The 18,558-nt window shown below is 42.5% G+C and overlaps 1 protein-coding gene across 1 annotated transcript in view; it reads left to right on the top strand.

Annotated features, from left to right (window-relative positions):
- DNAH8 (dynein, axonemal, heavy chain 8) overlaps nucleotides 1-18,558 on the top strand; it is a 262,658-nt gene that overhangs the window by 70,941 nt on the left and 173,159 nt on the right. Inside the window, exons 28-34 of the mRNA XM_015422004.1 lie at nucleotides 698-824; nucleotides 3,224-3,314; nucleotides 4,434-4,542; nucleotides 5,824-5,886; nucleotides 11,484-11,584; nucleotides 13,218-13,355; nucleotides 13,775-14,015. Coding sequence (XP_015277490.1) covers nucleotides 698-824; nucleotides 3,224-3,314; nucleotides 4,434-4,542; nucleotides 5,824-5,886; nucleotides 11,484-11,584; nucleotides 13,218-13,355; nucleotides 13,775-14,015 — 870 coding nt within the window. The remainder of the gene's footprint in view (nucleotides 1-697; nucleotides 825-3,223; nucleotides 3,315-4,433; nucleotides 4,543-5,823; nucleotides 5,887-11,483; nucleotides 11,585-13,217; nucleotides 13,356-13,774; nucleotides 14,016-18,558) is intronic.

The following is an 18,558-nucleotide window of genomic DNA, read 5'->3' as shown; positions in this document are numbered from 1 at the left end:
GACTGGATGGGGCATTGGGCTGATCCCACATGGCTTCTCATGTTCTTATGTTCTTAAGACTATAGGGGAGGAGCAGCATGGGCTAATGAAGTGGGGGAAGAGTGTGTTTTATTTATTTATTTATATTTAAATTTATATCCCGCACCTCCCCGTCGTAGTGGGCTCAGGGCGGCTAACAACATGTTTATAAATATATACATTAAAATTCCAATATATACACTCATTTTCAGGCCTCCTATATCTGCTATATAGGGTTTCCAAGTCAAAAAACCTCACCGGTGGGGGAGCCTTGTCGGGCTCCGGGAGCCATCCCCGGATGCACGCATCACCGGAAGTGATGCGTGACGTCGACCACATTGAGGGCATGGCCCCGATCGTCAGAGGGAAAACCATAGGGTTTTCCCTCTGACAATCTGGGCCACGCCCCCAACGTGATCGACGTGGTTGCGTCACCTCTGGTGACGCAGCCACGCTGCGCTTCGGGGGGCGGAGTTCCCCCCGGGGCCCGATTCTGTGGCGGTGGAAATTGGGCCACCAAAGCAGGGGTTTACCCACCCCCTGACCCCACTTTGCAGTCCTACTGCTATATGCATGGGACGAAATCCGTGCATAGTATTGTAAGTAATAATATTAAACTGAAGATCATTTTAACACAGCAAAAGAATATGTATTAATGGTTTGTTTTATCTATGCACAGCAATTTCTGGCGAGTAATCCTTCTCTGACTGAGATCAGATCAGAAATTCTTCATTATGCTACCTTTGAACAAGAGATAGAAGATTTAAAACCTACAATTTCTGTTGGCCCCATTGAACTGAATACAAGTATGAGATCATTTTCCTTGTATGTAACACTGTAAGATGCACCAAAGTATGTCATTTGCTTTGCTGCTGTGAGTCTGTAATTAATATTTGCAAATATATTCAGTAATCTGTGGGTACAAATGTCTAAATAGATATGATCAGGGAAAAGCATAATTGTGTGTGGTCTTTTTACAATTCTGCAGAATGTGTTTTAGAAGCAGGGTTTGGAATAGCTGCACCTACCAAAGACCACTTTTCTTGTGGCCTTTATTTTACCTTCTCCTATGGTTTGTACATCTTCAGATTTTGCTCTGCCTGTACCTTAATCTGGGATTGGGGAGATATGTGAGGAGAACAAAAGTGTAGCCTAATCTGGAAATGCCAGGCTATCACTGAATCAAAAAATTGGTATTAGTAGAAATTTATTTTAAAATACAATTTAAATGATAATGGCCATACTCCAACAATAACCACATTTTATTAATTGTGTGCCCATAATATTTAAATTGGTTTTTCTTCCTTTCAAGGAAGACAATGTCAGAGTTAAATAAGTATTCTTAGCCTCATATCACATATAGCCCTTCTAAGAGGGCATAGACCACCAGGAATCAGGGCCCAGTGCAAAAGAAGTGGAGTTATCTTGGCTATATCTACTAAGCCTCTTAACAAGTTATAAGACCATTATACTATTAATTCTTGTCTGAACAGGAACAGAAATGTTTAAATTACTTTTTCACAGACAGTGAGAGAGAGAAAGAGAGAGAGCAGATATTTATAACAAAAGAGAGAGTGGCACTATAAACCCAAGGCCCTCAGTTAGGGCAAGTCAGCAATGTTCCATGAAGCCACCCCAGTTTATACCATATAAAAAATATCCCTAGTATAGGAGACTGTTCATTGTGGGAGGAAAAAAAGGAAATGAGTTGATATTGTTTAAAATTAGGCCATATGCAGTTTAGCCTATGGCGTATTCATCCTGGTCTGTATAACAAAGCTGAGTCATTTTAAGTCAGATGAAAAGAAGTGATATAGTTTTAGGTGCTCCTGAAAAGGGCTTTGGAAGTAACAAAGTGTTTAAAATTAGTGGAAGTCTGTTAGTGGCAGAATACATTTAAACATTTAGGAATCTATGAAATCTATTTTTTTCCACTATAGGCAAGATTCATAAAGCTGATTAGGAAGAGGCTGAGCACATCTAGTGGGTTTCTTTACACATTTTCTTGAATTCCACACACACACACACACACACACAGAATCACAAACTGCACTGGAAAAGTTCTTTAAGTCATGCATCAGGCTTTGTCCTATCCGATCCAATTTAGAGATTGGGCATAAACTGGGAAAATGTGGTTCAGTTTGTTGTTCGTTCATGAAGTTTGTTCATGAACTGAACTGGTTTGTGGTCTGCAAACACCATTGAAAGGGACCACAGTTCCTTTTAACAGGGTTTGCAGAAAGCCTGAAAAAAAGCTGAGTGGTAGGGAGCAACTTGCTCCCTACCACTCAGCTGTTTTGGGCTGTCGTCTGCAGTCCCTTTAAACTTTAAAGGGACTGCAGAAGACAGTCCAAAAAACAGCTGTGCAGCCTGGAGGTGCTCCCCACTGCTCAGCTGTTTTGGGTGTCTTGTGTCTTGGTTGTGCAGCAGGGAGGCACTCCATGCCACTCAGCTGTTACAAGCTATCTACTGCAGTCCCTTTAATATTTAAAGGGACGGCATGAGACAGTCCAAAAACAGCTGCACAGCACGCTCCCTGTCACACAGCTGTTTTTCGGGCTGTCTTCTGCAGTCCCTTTAAAATTCCATTGCAACAGCCAGAAACAGCTGAGCAGCGGGGAGCACCTCCTAGCTGCTCAGCTGTTTTTGCAATTTTTGTGAGGAACAGAAAGCAGGGGTTTAAGGGGACACAGAGTCCCTTTAAAACCCTGATTTTTTGTTTCTCGGGCCTCCCCACCACTCAGCTGTTTTTGCTGGTTTAACAGGGAACACTCTGTGTCCTTTTAAACCTCATTTTTTTACTCCATCCATGAACCACCACAAACTGCTTTAAAGGTTCATGGAAGGTCATCATGGTAGACCCATCATGAACTTCTGTTTGTGAACCACAAAGAGGGCAAAATTCACGACAAATTTTGCTTCATGGTTTGGTTTGTGCCTCACAGATACTAGATGTTTAGCCTCATTTTTGGAAAGTAAGACCATTCCTGCAAGGACTGTAGTATGGGACAAACAAACACAGGAAAAGCCTTCTGGATACATAAAGCTACTTGCACAATTTTTTAGATCCCAGTCTAAATGAGATCATTTTTCATCTTAGACTGTTCCGTCTTAAAGGACTTTGTGTAATTCCTTTGAATGGGTGGTATATAAAGGTTAATTGCTTTGTATATGTAAATAACCTACAGACCATAATTTTTAATAGGACCAATGAAACTAGCTCTCTCAATTGAAGCCAAAGCATGGAAAATGTTACTCTGTCGCTATTTAAATGAAGAATACAAGAACAGATTTTTGTGCACCCCTGGGGACTGCCCCAAGAGTGCACAAACCTCTCCCTGCCCCCCAAGTGCCCCCCAAGTGCAGATATAGATATCCGCACAGACGGGGGCACTTCACTATTAGATATATAGATTTCTGGCGATATGAATAATGAATATCATCAGAGACAGAGGTGTATACACTAACCTATCCACCAAGAAAAATTATCTTTCCAGGCCTCAAGATTTGTGTTACAAACCCTGTTCTCTGTACCTCTGCCTTCAGAGGTATGGTTATGTGGCAACCAGAGTCAGGGCTTTTCTCAGAGTGGCACTGCTCTTACAGAATGTCCTTCCCCTTGAGGTTTGCCTGGTATCTGCGTTGCTTTTGTTTAGGCACGAGGCCAAAATGTTTATGTTCACCCCCACCCCTTTAGTTAAAGGGTTGATTTTTAATACTATTTTAGTCTGGAAACGTATTTTAAGCTGTCGGGTCTGTTTTTATGATCATATATTTTTAATGTTGGGTTGCCTTTTTTAATGCTGGATTTTAATTAACATCGTATAATGCTTTGTTTTCAACTAATCTTTTTATTTTGTAAGCCATCTCAGGTACTTTCCTGGAGAAGCAGCATAAAAATTTTCTAAATAAATAATACTGATTTATGAGTTCCCAGAAGCTAATTAGGCTGGATATGGTTATAGTTCATTTACTTAGCTTTTCAACCATAATGGCTTTTCAGGAGGTTCTTTGCCTTGTGACAGATTATTGAATAGTCCTATTTTATATTCTGACATATCCTGTTAATACCGGGTCACCACTCAAGCCTTTAGAATGTATGGCCCTTCCTTTTATGCATTAGGACCCACCAGCTGGACTTTTCCTTCAAATGCTTTGTCACTTGCACCAGATTACCTCAGAATCCTACCTAATAGATGCAGACTTCCTCCTTCTTGATCAAATGCTCTGTAATACTTCTGTTTATCTGTTCTAGAACACTTCTGAAAGGGCAGACTTTGAAAATAAATCTCCTAAATAATTCTCAATGAGTCCCTGGATGTTTGGATCAACATTTCAATAGATAAAATTGACAACAGGTGGTGTTCATCTTTTATTCATATTACCCATGAATATTTACTTGTGTTTCAGTCTAGTGCTCAAGATGAGTTGATTCAGGTGCAGCCCAAGTTTAAGGCTCAACTATTGGAAGCTGTTGAGGTTTTCCGTGAGGATGTATCGAACTATGAACTAGCATATGAGATGGTAATTTATTTGCATGGCTTTTGGAAAATGCTTTTATAAATTGTCTCCTTTGATTTTTGTCTCATATTCAGAAAAAGCAAGCGGGTTTGAAATTTTAAATTGCACTCATTTGTGGTTTTAACAGGTCTATATAGCTCTGATCAGAAATAGCTGTGTTGCTGTCCCACATGAAGAAGAAACATTATAAGGGAAACAAACATACTTTCCGCAAACTTTAGTGACATTTTAATTTAGGGGGGAAATGTTTAAAACATGGAAACATTTTTAATGGGACCCAAAATGTTGCACACATGGGGACTTTATATCTCCTCTCTTCCCTTTGTGCTCTCCTGTGCTCATGAAAATCCAAAGATCAGGGTATCTCCAGCACCGCACTTCAGGAGGCATGAGCAACTTCTGTAAAAAGGGAAAACCAGCTTCCCACCTCTGTCTGCAATCCTAAAAACAATTTCCTGGTCAGTAATACCCATTAAATAAAATGGGACTTATTTAGGATTGCTCCCTTTGTGTGCTTAAGAATGTCTGGTACTCAAACACAGCCCTCTGTGAATCATGGGTCAAAAGTTTCATCCAGATATCTCAGGCTTTATAAATTAACTTCTTCAAAAAACAATATTATCAATACATCAAACATGCTTCTTCTAAATATACCTGAAAGACCAACACCAAAGTAACTAATCATTATGAATTATGGCATATTGATACTTAAAAAAAAAGAACTGGAGAAATATGGTCTTGTAAATGTTGCAAGGGTATTATTAACTGTTGTCATATTTATAGACAACTTCAATAGATTTTCCAGTGTTTAAAATCAATCAGTCATTAGGAACTCAGTTTAAGCATATTTACTCTTGGGTAACCCCCCCTGGTTCCAAAGGAACCGTATATATGAAAAAAGTGCTGTTCATGTGTTATTTTAATGATTCCACCTGCAGTGGGGCAGTGGGATTACACATGTTTCTATTTACTCCTCCCGTAGGCCCAAGGATAAGGTAGAATACATGTAGCTAAAACATCATCAGGAGAAGCAAAACAACTGCTACTCATGAATGAATATGCGTTATAACATATGGCATGTCCAACATATCTTCAAAAACTATCTTCTTCAGATGCAAAACAATATATCTTTCTGATAGCTCTTATATATTATAGCATATATAACATTAATCCCCTCTGCCCTAGCACTCATATGAACAATTCATTGAAGTAATGTGAGAATAGTGGGTAAGGCCAGTTGTAAAGAACTACTATTCATCATTGCCCACACTTCTTCTGTTTTAGGAAGGACCTATGGTTCCAAATACACCACCTCAAGAAGCCAGCAATAGATTACAGATATTCCAGGTAAGATGAGTGATTGGCTAGGTTTTAATCACTATATCAGATATAGTTTCAGCAACCTTTTTGATGTTTAATACTTAAGAAAGTAATCTCAGTCATTAGAATTACAGTATTTACTCAGATATAAGCCTACTTGTTTTTTTCCAGGTATGCCTTCAAAAAAGGGAGGATTGTCTTAAATTCACATATGAATTACAGTTATTTCCAATAATGTAAATATCCACTTTTTGTGTATAAAATTTTTATTAGAAGGGGTTCATCCATTTAGGATTGTCTTCCTTTAAAGTAAGTACTGTAGTGCCTTGTTATGTACTAGAAAGCACACTATTATATTTTGCCTTCAAAAATTCAGATTTATCACTGAAATCACAAAGATCATAAATATACTTTTAAGAGGTAGAATCATGAGTCTTCCTTATAAAGCCTGTTGTACAGGTAGACTAAAGAACTGCTTATTGACTGGATTTACTTCATTTGGACTGCTTTTCTAGTGAACAGACTTTGAGTTATTGTCCCCTGATAATTTTTTACCACGACATTTTATGCTGTCTATTTTCCACTGTCTGTATACGAGAATTTCTTGCCAGTATATCTCATAGTAAACTCTTGCCAGTTTCTTATAATAAACTCAAGACTAACCTTTTGTACAACAGTTTGGTAGATATCCTACCATCCTGAATTGTGTACACATGAATACATTAAGCTGCCTGACACTGATCTATCAAGGTCACTATTGTCTACTGACAGGCAGTAGGTCTCTAGGTTTTGGGTAGAGGTCTTTCTTTCACATTGCCTATTCCTTGATTCTTTTTCACGATCTCAGGTTCCCAACTCCAAGTCACCTAACTGGGGCTATCCATCTCAATGGGGCCATATCCCCCCCTTGAACCTGAGACATTCTGCATGCAAAACAAATGCCCTTTCACTGAGTCACAGCCCCATTTCTTATACAGTTATTCAAATCTGTGAAAGGTAACTAAAATGTTCATATTTGTGTCTTCTGTGCCATGGAGAAGTTTTCTACAAGTTTCTAGAATTTTACAGCTGAGTGCTTTCCCTCCCCTCTGCACCACACAGGCTCTGTTCCTGCCCAAATGGTCACATGGCAAGGGGCACTCTTCCCTCAGTCTTTTTTTTTTTTTGCCGCTGTGGAGAAATGATGCTCTATATTGATCTTATTTACCTCAGGAATTTTACTTCAGGAGATCAACATCGAATAGATTTTATTCCTACATGAGTCTTTCTGTTCCCCTCTTAAGGGAACACCTATGGCTCTTTTTTAAAAAATCCACTCTTATGGAACTAAAATGGCATAAAACAATGAACACACCCAGTGCCTTGTATGCTTAGGGGAAGGGCATAACACCTCTTCTCACAGAGCCTGTGGTCTCCTTACCCCCAAAGCTCAGCAAGAACACACCCTGCATTTGAAAGTTGAAATATGAGAACTATCTCTTTGGGTTCCAAAACCCAAAACCCTCAAAAATGGACCAGGACTCCTTCAGTGGTGTTGGTCCCTGTTGAAAGACCAAGGCCCCAGTTGGAGACATCAGACCAAAGCCTGAGACCAGTCTCTGAACTCCCAGTAAAATCTGAGACCTGGCTGAAATCTTTGGTTATGGAGTTGACATGCCACATGGAGTTGACCTCACCATGACGCTGACCATACCTGCCCTGGTGCTGTTCTCTGTCATCAACCTGGAGTTGACAATCCAACTCTCCCTGATGGTCACCATTGACTTCCGATTGTTGATTGAAGTTGCTTCAGCATTGAAGCCCCCATTCTCAATACCAATGCAGCAATTCCAGTGTGAGTGCAACCCATTTTTGATGACCCTGCACACTGTCTCTATATCCAAAGTTTATGGGAGGACATTCCTTGGAGGATGACATTGTTGAGCTCATGCTTTCAACTTCAAAGTTGCCTTCATCGAAACATTCTTCACGATCTCAGGTTCCCAACTCCAAGTCACCTAACTGGGGCTATCCATCTCAATGGGGCCATATCCCCCCCGGTTCATGCCCCCATGGTACCAATGGGATCTGGCTTCCAGGAGTCAAAGTTAAACACCTCTTTGATGCCCACACTCCTCCAAAAGATCTCAATCCTTGGAGAGCCACCATTCCACTCATGAGCCAGCAAAGCCTTCCGCAGAGGCTTTGACAGAGCATCTCTCTGACACCACTTCAGAGCCAACTTCCATGCCATCACCTGATAAGAATGTTGGGGATCCCACTTCAGTGTCCCCTACTGAAGATCTCAAACTTTACTCTGAACAATTAATTAGAGTGGTCAAAGCCTTACACATTGAATATACTCCTCCTAAACCAACAAAGAAGGATCCCATTATGGGCATACTGTATTTCACAGACCCACGTCTCATAGGGATCTGGGACATTACTAAGAATGTCTGGGCTAAACCATCATCCGTTATCTACAGAAAATCTTTGGCCCCAGAAGTCTCCCCTCTATCCGCATACACCCAACAGTTGTGGTTCCCACCGGGGATGGGACTCAACACCTATGCGGAATGGACCACTGTGGGATTCCACAGGCTGATGGATCTTGCCCCAGAAGGCTCTCTTCTCCCTAAAGTACATTTTGAAAATAAGATGCAAACCACATTATCATGGCTAAAATACTACCAACTTAAGAGCATGATTGATTGGATTACAGAAAAAGGATCCTTCTCAAGACCAAAAACTCGTTTTGAACGTACTCTATGTGTATATGCTGACTGCAAGAGGGGTCTTTTATCCTCTATCTACAAATCTCTGGTGGAGACTGGAAGAACGCAAATAAAGGCTCACATGAAGGCGTGGAACAAGGACTTGCAGAAAGACCTAAATGACCAACACTGGATGAATATATGGGACTCTCAGGCATACAAATCCTGGACCTTTTCTATATGTCTACAACTCTTCAAAATGCATACCAGATGGTACCTCTCACTGGCAAGAATACACCACATGCACCATACATATAACCCAGTATGCTGGAAAAGATGTGGAGAGATAAGTGATTTTTTTTCATTGCTGGTGGTCCCGTCCCCTGATTCAATCATTTTGGGAGAAAATAGTGGAGGAAATTCACAAAATCACATCACAGAGAATACCAAAGGATCCTGCTGTAATTTTGTTACAATCAGTCGAAGAGGCCATCCCAGAGATTAAAATATCCAATCTTACTTCTACATTATTAGCCACAGCCAGATTGACAATTGCGGCAATGTGGAAATCTCCAAACCCACCATCGGTTGCAATCTGGAGAGAGAAATGCTGGGAACACTTTGTAATGGACAGAATTGCGTACACCTTTGAAGAGAATCAACACAGACCCATAAACTCACACTCCAAGTTTGTAAGAACTTGGTTTTCACTGATTCAGTACATGGCGGAACACGAATTGTTACCTTCCAACCCTTCTTATTTGGAATGGCTTTGATTTTAATCAATGGTCAGATTTAAAATGAGTGCCACTCTACATATTACACACACACAATACACAGAACACATAAACAGATTCTTTCTAGGCTTATGATTTGAGGATGTGCAATACGTTGACAGTCTATTCTTGTTTCTATAGTTCTTTGAATATTGTATCAGTTGATCACACCAAAATTTTTTAATGTTTGTAAGAATTGTGAGTTACATCTTTAATTTAAAAATTTATTTTAAAAAATAAAAAAATAAACCATCATCCATTTAACCTTCCACGAAGAAAGTGGGAAATGTATATAAAATCAAAGTAGAGGGTTCCGAATTCCTTTACCACACCACCCCTAATTCTATTGTTGCAGAGACCCTTCCCTCGAAGTGACTAGGTGGAGTGTGCGCCTCTCCTTTCAACAAGGAAGGCTGCATATTAGATATAGGTCATAAAGTTTATACCTCTGGATCCCTAGGACTCCATATAGTTAATTTTAAAGCTATTATGGCCTGTTATCAGATCCACCTTTTCAAGCCTCCGCTCTTTCCCCAGACACCAGGGCTTGAGTGGAAGATCACCCTTTGAGGGGAAGACACTGTTCAGTGAACAAACCGATAATGTCCTGGAGAAAATTCATAAAAATAGATTTACTGAAAGATCTTTGGGGATAACAGCCCAACAACTACCAACCTTTAAGTGTAGGTATTTCCCTCAGTAATACTCAGCAACCTCCTTTCAGTAAGGGCTATAGATTCCAACCTGCTGACAATCAGCAATACCACATCCAGTACAGTGCACATTCTCAATCTAGAAAACAGTCTAAGCAAAGAGGGTATCAGGGACATCCCCCCAAAGGCCCTTCTACCAATGGTAGGGCCCAGCAATTACTAATTGTGCTAAAATTCACAGCTAGACTTGCCTCATTTGAACAACATTGGTCCACTGTTACTGCCATGGCACTCTGTGGCCTTTGCAGGTTGTCCCCCAGTCACCGTGGTACTGCTGCAATTCACCCCCCTTCCAACCCACTGGAGGGGTGGAGCAGCCCATTCGGAGATCCCACAGGTCATTAGGGGGAGCTCAGGAGGACAGGGGTCCAAAAGGGGCAGGAAAGAGGGGCCTCAGCCAAGGAGTCCTCTTGGGGAGGTTACTTCACCTCCCAACCCACCGGGATCCATACTCTGCACTCTCTCTAGTTTTCTTTATTCCTCTCTCATAGTTCCTGCTTCCTCATTGACCTCCTCCTGCTCCCTTTTATAGTCCCCATCCCTCCTGAGCCACCCCCATCCGTTAGCTCTGCCTCCCTTCAAAGAGAAAGACGCGGCTCTACCCTTGTCTGTCCCCATCCTTCCTTGCACGCCCTGTGGGCATGCCACTGGGCCTGGGCCAGGGTTCCCCAGCACGTCTTCCTCCAGCCCGCCTGTCAAGCCTGGCTCTCCACCGCCCAGGCACGCTGTGGCCGGAGCTCGGCCAAACCCCCATGGTTTCTGGCACTCTTGGGTGCAGGCCCGCCCTCATCCTCTGTTGCCATTTCACTGTGACTCGGGTGCTTCTCCACAGCTCCACACACATGGGCCCTCTTCCCCATCGGGCAGCTCCTCCATCGACCTTCCTGCCCCTGCCTCAGTGCTGCCGCCATTGGTCCCCATGGCACCACCATGGCTCTTGATAAGTGAAGGGTGGGGGGGTTGTCTGGTGTCGGGTGCTTGTGCTCGTGGGCTTCCATCTCTTGGTCATCCTGTCAGGAGTCCCAGAGGGGGCTGGGACAGTTACAGATGATGTTTTGGTTTTAAAGATAATAATGTTTGGTTACTTTTTGGAATTTAAATCAGTACCTTCTCGATCCAGTTTTATGTGGTTTGATCCCCAGACATTAATGTCATCCCCAGACTTATTTTCCATGTGTATAGAAATTCTTGTGGAGCTTGTCAGAGCCCCAGATTTAAAAGGTTCCTTTCTTCCATATCTGTGCAGTTCTTAACAGTAATCTTTATTTTCTCAAATAAGAATTAAATGCAAAGGATTTGTCTCAATCGCCAATACAGTGCATGTTGTGTTAATTAAAAATGAACACAGACTTTGGATGCTGAACAGCCATGTAGTGAAACCTCACAATTTTTGTATTGCATAATCTAGATCCTTTATTAATTTTTATACTTATATTTATTAGGCCAATTTTGATGAGCTCTGGAGGAAATTTGTTACTTATTCATCTGGTGAGCAGCTCTTTGGATTGCCTGTCACAGACTATGAGGTTTTACATAAAATCAGGTAACTGTGGAAAATTGCTCTACTTGCCAGAATAAATTGAGCATTGTGGAAAAGTTGCGGTGATAGAGGAAGGTGGAAAAAAATACATTTTTACAAATTATATCTACTTATGTAACTGTCCACTGGAAACATTATATAGTCTTCAGAACTAAACTCCTTCAAAAGTTGTTTGGATGAAAACCATCCCAGAAAGAATGAAAAAGGACAGCTTGCGGCCCCAGCGCCAAGAGGAGGGGTGAGGTGGGCATCCAGGCAAGAGTCCTCCGTCATCCCTAACTAACTACTAACCCCGTATACAGTTTGCTTGAAATAATACACACTTACACATGATTTCAGAAAAGTTGGAAAATAGGCCACAACTTTATTGATTACAGCTGTAGTATGCTTTGGCACAGCATGGGTGCCGGATCCAGATAATGCACTGTACACCTGGGGATGGCAGGTTTGGATACCACAAGGGTGGATGCCCCGAGGTAGTCTCCCCTGCCACCTGGGCGTGAGGGTAATCCCCGGCCATGCCCCCGGGCTGGGTGCACCACTTGCCCCTCATGCCAAAATCCCTTAAGAGGATCCCCAATCTCGGGAAATGGGCATGCAGGCCGCCTTTCCTGATAATAGATCCAACCCCAAGCTGATACCGCCAAGTTGTGACAAAGAATAAAATTACGTGAAACAAAATGCATGCAAAAAAACCCTTAACAAACTACACCTAACTAAAGGGATGTGAGGGTGGGCCAAGTCGTCTGAAGCTGAGGAATGGTGGGTGGGATGGCGCAGCCCCCTAAATATTGGCTACGCACTCCCGCCCACCCAGATGATAGGGCCAGCGATGGTCAGGTGAGCCCCAGTTTCCCGCATCTGGTGCTGGCCCGCCCCCTCCAGCCAGCCTGCCATGTACGCCATCTCTCTTCCCCTCCTCACAGTTCTGCAAACAGGCCCCCGGGTGACTCAGGGACCTGGCTTTGTGGCATGCTTTGGAAGTGCAGAATCAAAGGAATGCTGAATAAAAAAGTTATTGGTGGGATATATGAAAGAGAAAAGGGTTGTTAAAACATGCAAGTTTAATGGGCTGTTAAATCTGGGAACTGGAGTTATTACATGTGAGAAATAATAAGATAATGGAGTCAAGAAGGAATGCTTATTTGTAGAGGCCTGTTTGGAGACAATTTTAAGAACTATGGAATTGATTTCCTGTGGAAACTATGATCTTTTGCTTTTCATATCTACATGTTTTTATTTCAAGATAAGCACATTAATCAAGTTTTTACACAGCAATGAACTTCGATTCTACTATATTAAACTGTTTCAGGACATAGTAAAATCCTTCTCCAGCTCCAAAAATGATCATCCAGATAATTTAATTTGTCCATTCTTTATCATTTAACATTTACCATTTGTCCACATGTAGTTTGTAGACAAATGTCTATTGTACAGAACTTAGGGACCTGAAATTAATTTTTCACACTGCTTAAATTATAATTTGAATGCATTTGTGCTTTCAGAGCCTCTAGAGAACACTAAAATCAAATTCAGTTGTATGCCCCATGGGTTTACATTTCGGAATGCATTAGCTATACTTTTATATCATGTTATAATAATGAGTCTAATGAACACTGCCTGTTTTGTCTCGTAGAAAGGAGCTAAGTTTGCTTCAAAAATTGTATGGATTGTATGATACTGTGATGAATAATATTAGTGGGTATTATGAAATTCTCTGGGGAGATGTAGACATTGAAAAAATTAATGCTGAACTTCTGGAGTTTCAGAACAGGTGAGCTTTCTTTCTACATTAAGGAATGATCAGCTGTACCTAATATATTTTCACAGGATATACTTTATAGATTGTGCTGTATAATCCACATTTTGACACAGTGTACACTTTACATCATCGTATATGGTCCAGGTGAATGGCCTTTGATATCCCTTAAGATAGCAGAAGCAGCCCTGCTCAACATTCCTATCAATTGGGAGACAACATTAGCAGTTACACATAGCTAGACCATAGTTGTGACCCCATTTTTATGGAATTTGTTACTTAAATCTGCTTGATCCTGGGTATGCAATCCTTTAGAATGCAATGCAGCACTTTCCTTTTTAAGAAACTGTTATAGGGATTTTGTTAAAAATATGATATTGTTGCTATTACAATCTTTGCACTGGGTTGCTTTTGCATTGTGTTTTCGATTAAAGGTGCCGCAAACTACCCAAAGGGCTTAAAGATTGGCAAGCATTTTTAGATCTTAAAAAAAGAATAGATGATTTCAGTGAATCATGCCCACTGTTAGAAATGATGACCAATAAAGCAATGAAACTGAGACACTGGAACCGTATTTCTGAAACGACTGCACATCCATTTGATGTAGAATCTGATTCCTTTTGCCTTCGAAATATCATGGAAGCACCACTTCTTAAGCACAAGGATGATATTGAGGTAAGAACCGTTTTATAGTTTGACACTTAGGCTTCCATGTTATTGTCTTTTGTGTTTATTTATTTATTTATTAGATTTTTATCCTGCTCTCCCCAAATGGGCTCAGGGCTGCTAACAACAGAGGCAAATGCCATAACAAACAGCATAAAACAATCAGTAAATAAAGTGCGGTGCTCTTGATGTTAAATCTTATTACTCCAAGATGGTTTCCATTTATCAACCTAGCCTGACAACGTAAATTCTTCAGTCATCTAGGCATCTTCCCAGGGCCGGCTCACTTATAGGTCTAATCCACCGTCAAAGATGGCAACTCGGTGGTGGCACAATGATGGCGGCAGCTCCTATGCAAAGGCCTGGCATAGACAGCATAGGATGCACACCTGCATTAACCATAGGCTAGACCAAGAAAAGCTAGGTTTTTGTAAAAGATAAGCATTAAATGTATGAAAGTACACAAAAGATATTCATCTAGAAAACAGATACAAGGAAGGGGTGGTTTTTAAAAAATTAATATCACATGCTTTTTTTTAAGTACCCATAAGGTACACTTTTATTGTTTTTCATATTATACACCAACAAACAAACATACAACATAACAAACATCCACTTACACACATAAAACATACAAAGAGATCAGTATATTTTCTTATAACTCTAATACCATATTTAAAGAATTTCTATCAGTTTGCTTAAGTTTCTGTATACTCTTATCTTTTTCCCATAGTTTCTATTTAACTAAAAGAGATTAATAATACCAAAAATTTCATTACTTTAAGCTATGCATTTATATTGTACCAATCATACAGTTTTTTCCACGTCTTTTGAAATGTTGGGTCTGTTGTCCCTCTCATCAACGATGACAGTTTGTCATTTTCAGCCGTCTCCAACAGTTTATTCACATATTCTTGCTTCTTTGGAATATCACAAGGTTTTGATGGGTATAAATCAGTTGGTACCTCATAACCTTTGTGCAAATGATTTATTAATATATATCCTGTTTCCTTGATGGAATTGCTTTCTGGTGCAAGAAAAAAGCAGTATGCCCCTTACTACATTATTGGTTCTGAAAATATAGTTTGAAAGAAGTAATGTACAGGATTTAGGTAATTAAGTGTTGAACATGTAGGAGAGAAATTCACAGTATTTACAATAGTCCAGAAGGTTGGTCAGCTATATATTAGGCTCATCTAGACACTTCCAAACCTTATGTACATTTGAGAAGTATGCATGTGTTTATTTTCCTTGTTGAGTGAGCATGTACATTTGTGAACTCTTCAGATCTAGGGGAAATCTTGAAAGATGATGAATGTGACCCTACACTTATTTGGATACCCTTCTATTCTTCTGTCAACCTCATTTTAATCCATATATCTAATTGCCAAAGTCTGTTTTCCATGTGGATACTTATTTCTGCCAACAGAGGGCTCACTCTCCCCCAACAGCTTTTTCTACAGACTCAGGGGACTCCACTGGGCTGCAGAAAAATCCAAAACTAGGAAAAAACACTCAGGGAAGGTTGAATTCCCCCCAATACCTTTTGAAATTGCCTCTGTAGGGATCTACTCCAGGCATCAATGGTGAGAGATCAGGGTGGGGAGGAAGGCTTCTAACAAGGCAGGGGGAGGGGGAAGGGCCTTTTCCAGGCCTATTTTGGCCTTCGAGGAAGGGAGCCATGGAACCAGGCCTGACAAGGGTTGCCAGTGCCAGGTTGGGGAATTCCTAAAGGTTTTGTGGTAGACTTTAAGGAGAGCTGGGTTTGGGGAAGGGAGAGGCCTCAGCTAGGTGTAATGCCACAGAGTCCACCGTCCAAAGCAGCCATTTTCTTCTCCAGGGAGACAGATCTCTGCTGTCTAGAGTTCAGTTGTAATTCTGGGGGGGGTCTCCAGGTCACACTTGGAGGCTGGCAACCCTAAGCCAGGCAGCAGTCTAGGATTTTTTGGGGGGGGCGACCACCGGCAGGGGATGGCAGTTTAAGGTCGCCAGATCCAGGTTGGTAAACTTTTGGAGATTTGGGGGTGCACCTTGGAGAGGACAGAGACCTCAGTGAGTGGGATACAATGCCACAGAGTCGACCCTCCAAAGCATCCATTTTCTCCATGGGAAGTTATATCTGTAGTCTGGAGATGAGCAGTAATTCCAGACATCCCCAGGTCCCACCTGGAAGCTGGCATCCCTAGGCAGCACCCTCTGGGTAACTTGATACCACCTGATTTGCATGACTCAATTAGGCCCAGCTGCTTGCTACTTTTCAACAGTCATTCACTTAACACTAGAGAAAAAAAGCCGTTTCTCTGCCAGGTCGTTCTTAAAGGTAAACACTCCTGCTTCCAAACAAAATATCAACACAAGATTCTTGCTTGTAGATATATTTATAGTCCACAATTCAAATAAAACAGTCGAAGATATACCAGTTACACAAACTTTTCAGTAATCTTTTCTCAAGACTGGACTTATATTGAAGTCACACCTACAAACTCAATTTCCAGCACTGAAGGCTCTCATTCTCTGGAGTTCAGTTGTGATACCTGGTGATCTTCAGGCTCCACCTGGAGGTTGGCAGGGTCTGCTAGATCTAGGTTCTTGCTGTAGAAGCTGAGTGGGTGATTTTGTACCAGTCAGACTTTCAGCCTAACCTACCTCACAGGGTTGTTCTGCAAGTCAGAAGGGGGAGAGGAGAATGATGTAAGCTGCTTTGGTCCCCATTGCAGAGAAAGACTTATTTTCCTCCTGGGAAAGCATTGTTGCCAACCTCCAGGTGAGGGCTGGAGATCACTCAGAATTACAACTGCGCTCCAGGTGGCAGAGATCAGTTTCCCTGCAGAAAATGGTGGACTTTGTGTCCTTACACCCTGCTGAGAGGCCCCCCCCCATGACAGCCAATGTGACATGGCAGTCAGGGCTTCAGAGCATGGAAGAGGCTGCAGGTGTGGGGGGGAGATGGAAAGCTGAAGAGTGAGGGGTAAATAAAGGTAGGTTGATGGTTGGCTGGGAAGTATATAGGGTTGCCAACTCCAGGTGTGAAATTCCTGGAGATATGAGGGATGGAACCTGGAGAGGGTGAGGTTTGAGGAGCGGTGGGGCCTCAGACAGGTACAATGCCATAGCCTCCACCATCCCAACCAGCCATTCCCTCCTGGGGAACCACTGTTGCCAATCTCAGGAGAGGGGTGGAGATCACTCAGAATTACAACTGATCCCCAGGAGGGAGGGGGGAGGAGATTGAACGCTGAAATCCGAGGGGCAGATAGTGGCAGATTGATGCTTGGCTAGGAAGGTTACCAACTCCAGGTTGGAAAATTCCTTGGACATTTTAGGGGTGGAGCCTGGAGAGGATGGGGCTTGAGGATGGGAGGAACGGCAGACCAGTATAATGCCACAGATTCCACCCTCCAAACCAGCCATTTCCTCCACAAGAACTACCACTGTCCATCTCCAGGTGAGGGCTGGAGATTACCCAGAATTACAACTGTTGTCCAGGTGACAGAGGTCAGTTACCCTGGATAAAGTGGCTGCTTTGGAGGATTGAGTCCATGGCATTATATACTGCTGAGGCTGCTTGCCTCCCCAAGCTTCACTGTCCCAAGGCTCCACCCCCAAATCTCGAGGAATTTCCCAACCTGAAGCTAGCAGCCCTAAGGTGAATTGATCTCTGTGATTCCCAGAGTGCTGCCACTACTGCTGTGAGGGGAGAGGAAGCAGGTGGGTGGCTGGGAGTACCACCACCACTGCTGCTGCTGATTTGAGGGGTGGGAAAGGAAGCAGGCAGGAGGCTGGGAGAGTGATGGGGTGGGGGCAGAAAGAGACTGAGTGAGTGATGAGGTGGGGAGGCAAAAAAACCCAGAGTGATGACAGGTCAGAAAGCGAGAGGAAGTAACATGCATGGAGGAGAGATATAGAGTATGAAAAGGGGAGACAGAAGGGAGAAAGAGGGTGAGAGAGGTCGGGGGAGAGGGGAGGAAGCAAAGGTGTGAGGAATGCGATAACCAGGGGTCATTTGGGGTCGGAGCATGCTGGAGCACTGCTCCAGGAGCCCAGGAGCGGGGACAAATGGTGGTGGTAGCAAGCCCCGCCCCCAAGCTCCTTCTCTTTAGAGTCGCGCCTTAGAAGTGGCCCCATAGAATACAATGGAAAGATTGCACTGCAGTGGCGGCACGACTCCAGAAAGGAGGGGCTTAAAGTCTGGAGTCATGCCACAGCGGCGGTGCGATCTTTCCGTTATATTCTATGGGGCCATAGAAGACAATGGAGAGATCGCGCCGCTCCTATGGCACAACTCTAGAGAGAAGGGGTTTAAACTTTAAACCGCTTCTCTCTTCGCTCCCCCCCGCCCACCTTGGCAGGCTGGCTGGGGGAGCAAAAGGGGGGGGGAGCTTTAAAAGCATCCTCTTGCCCAGCCGGCCTGCCAAGGGGGAGGGACACGAAGAGAGTCCCCGCAGCAGCAGTGCGATCTCTCCATTGTATTATATGGCCCCATAGAATAGAATGGAGAGATCGCTCCTGCGGCACGACTCTAGAGAGAAGGGGTTTAAAGTTTAAACTCCAT

This window comes from Gekko japonicus, unplaced genomic scaffold (genome assembly GCF_001447785.1).
Source record: "Gekko japonicus isolate JY-2015 unplaced genomic scaffold, Gekko_japonicus_V1.1 scaffold960, whole genome shotgun sequence".
Taxonomy (NCBI): domain Eukaryota; kingdom Metazoa; phylum Chordata; class Lepidosauria; order Squamata; family Gekkonidae; genus Gekko; species Gekko japonicus.
Note: the sequence above shows the minus strand (reverse complement) of the source record. Positions and strands in the feature narration are given on the sequence as shown.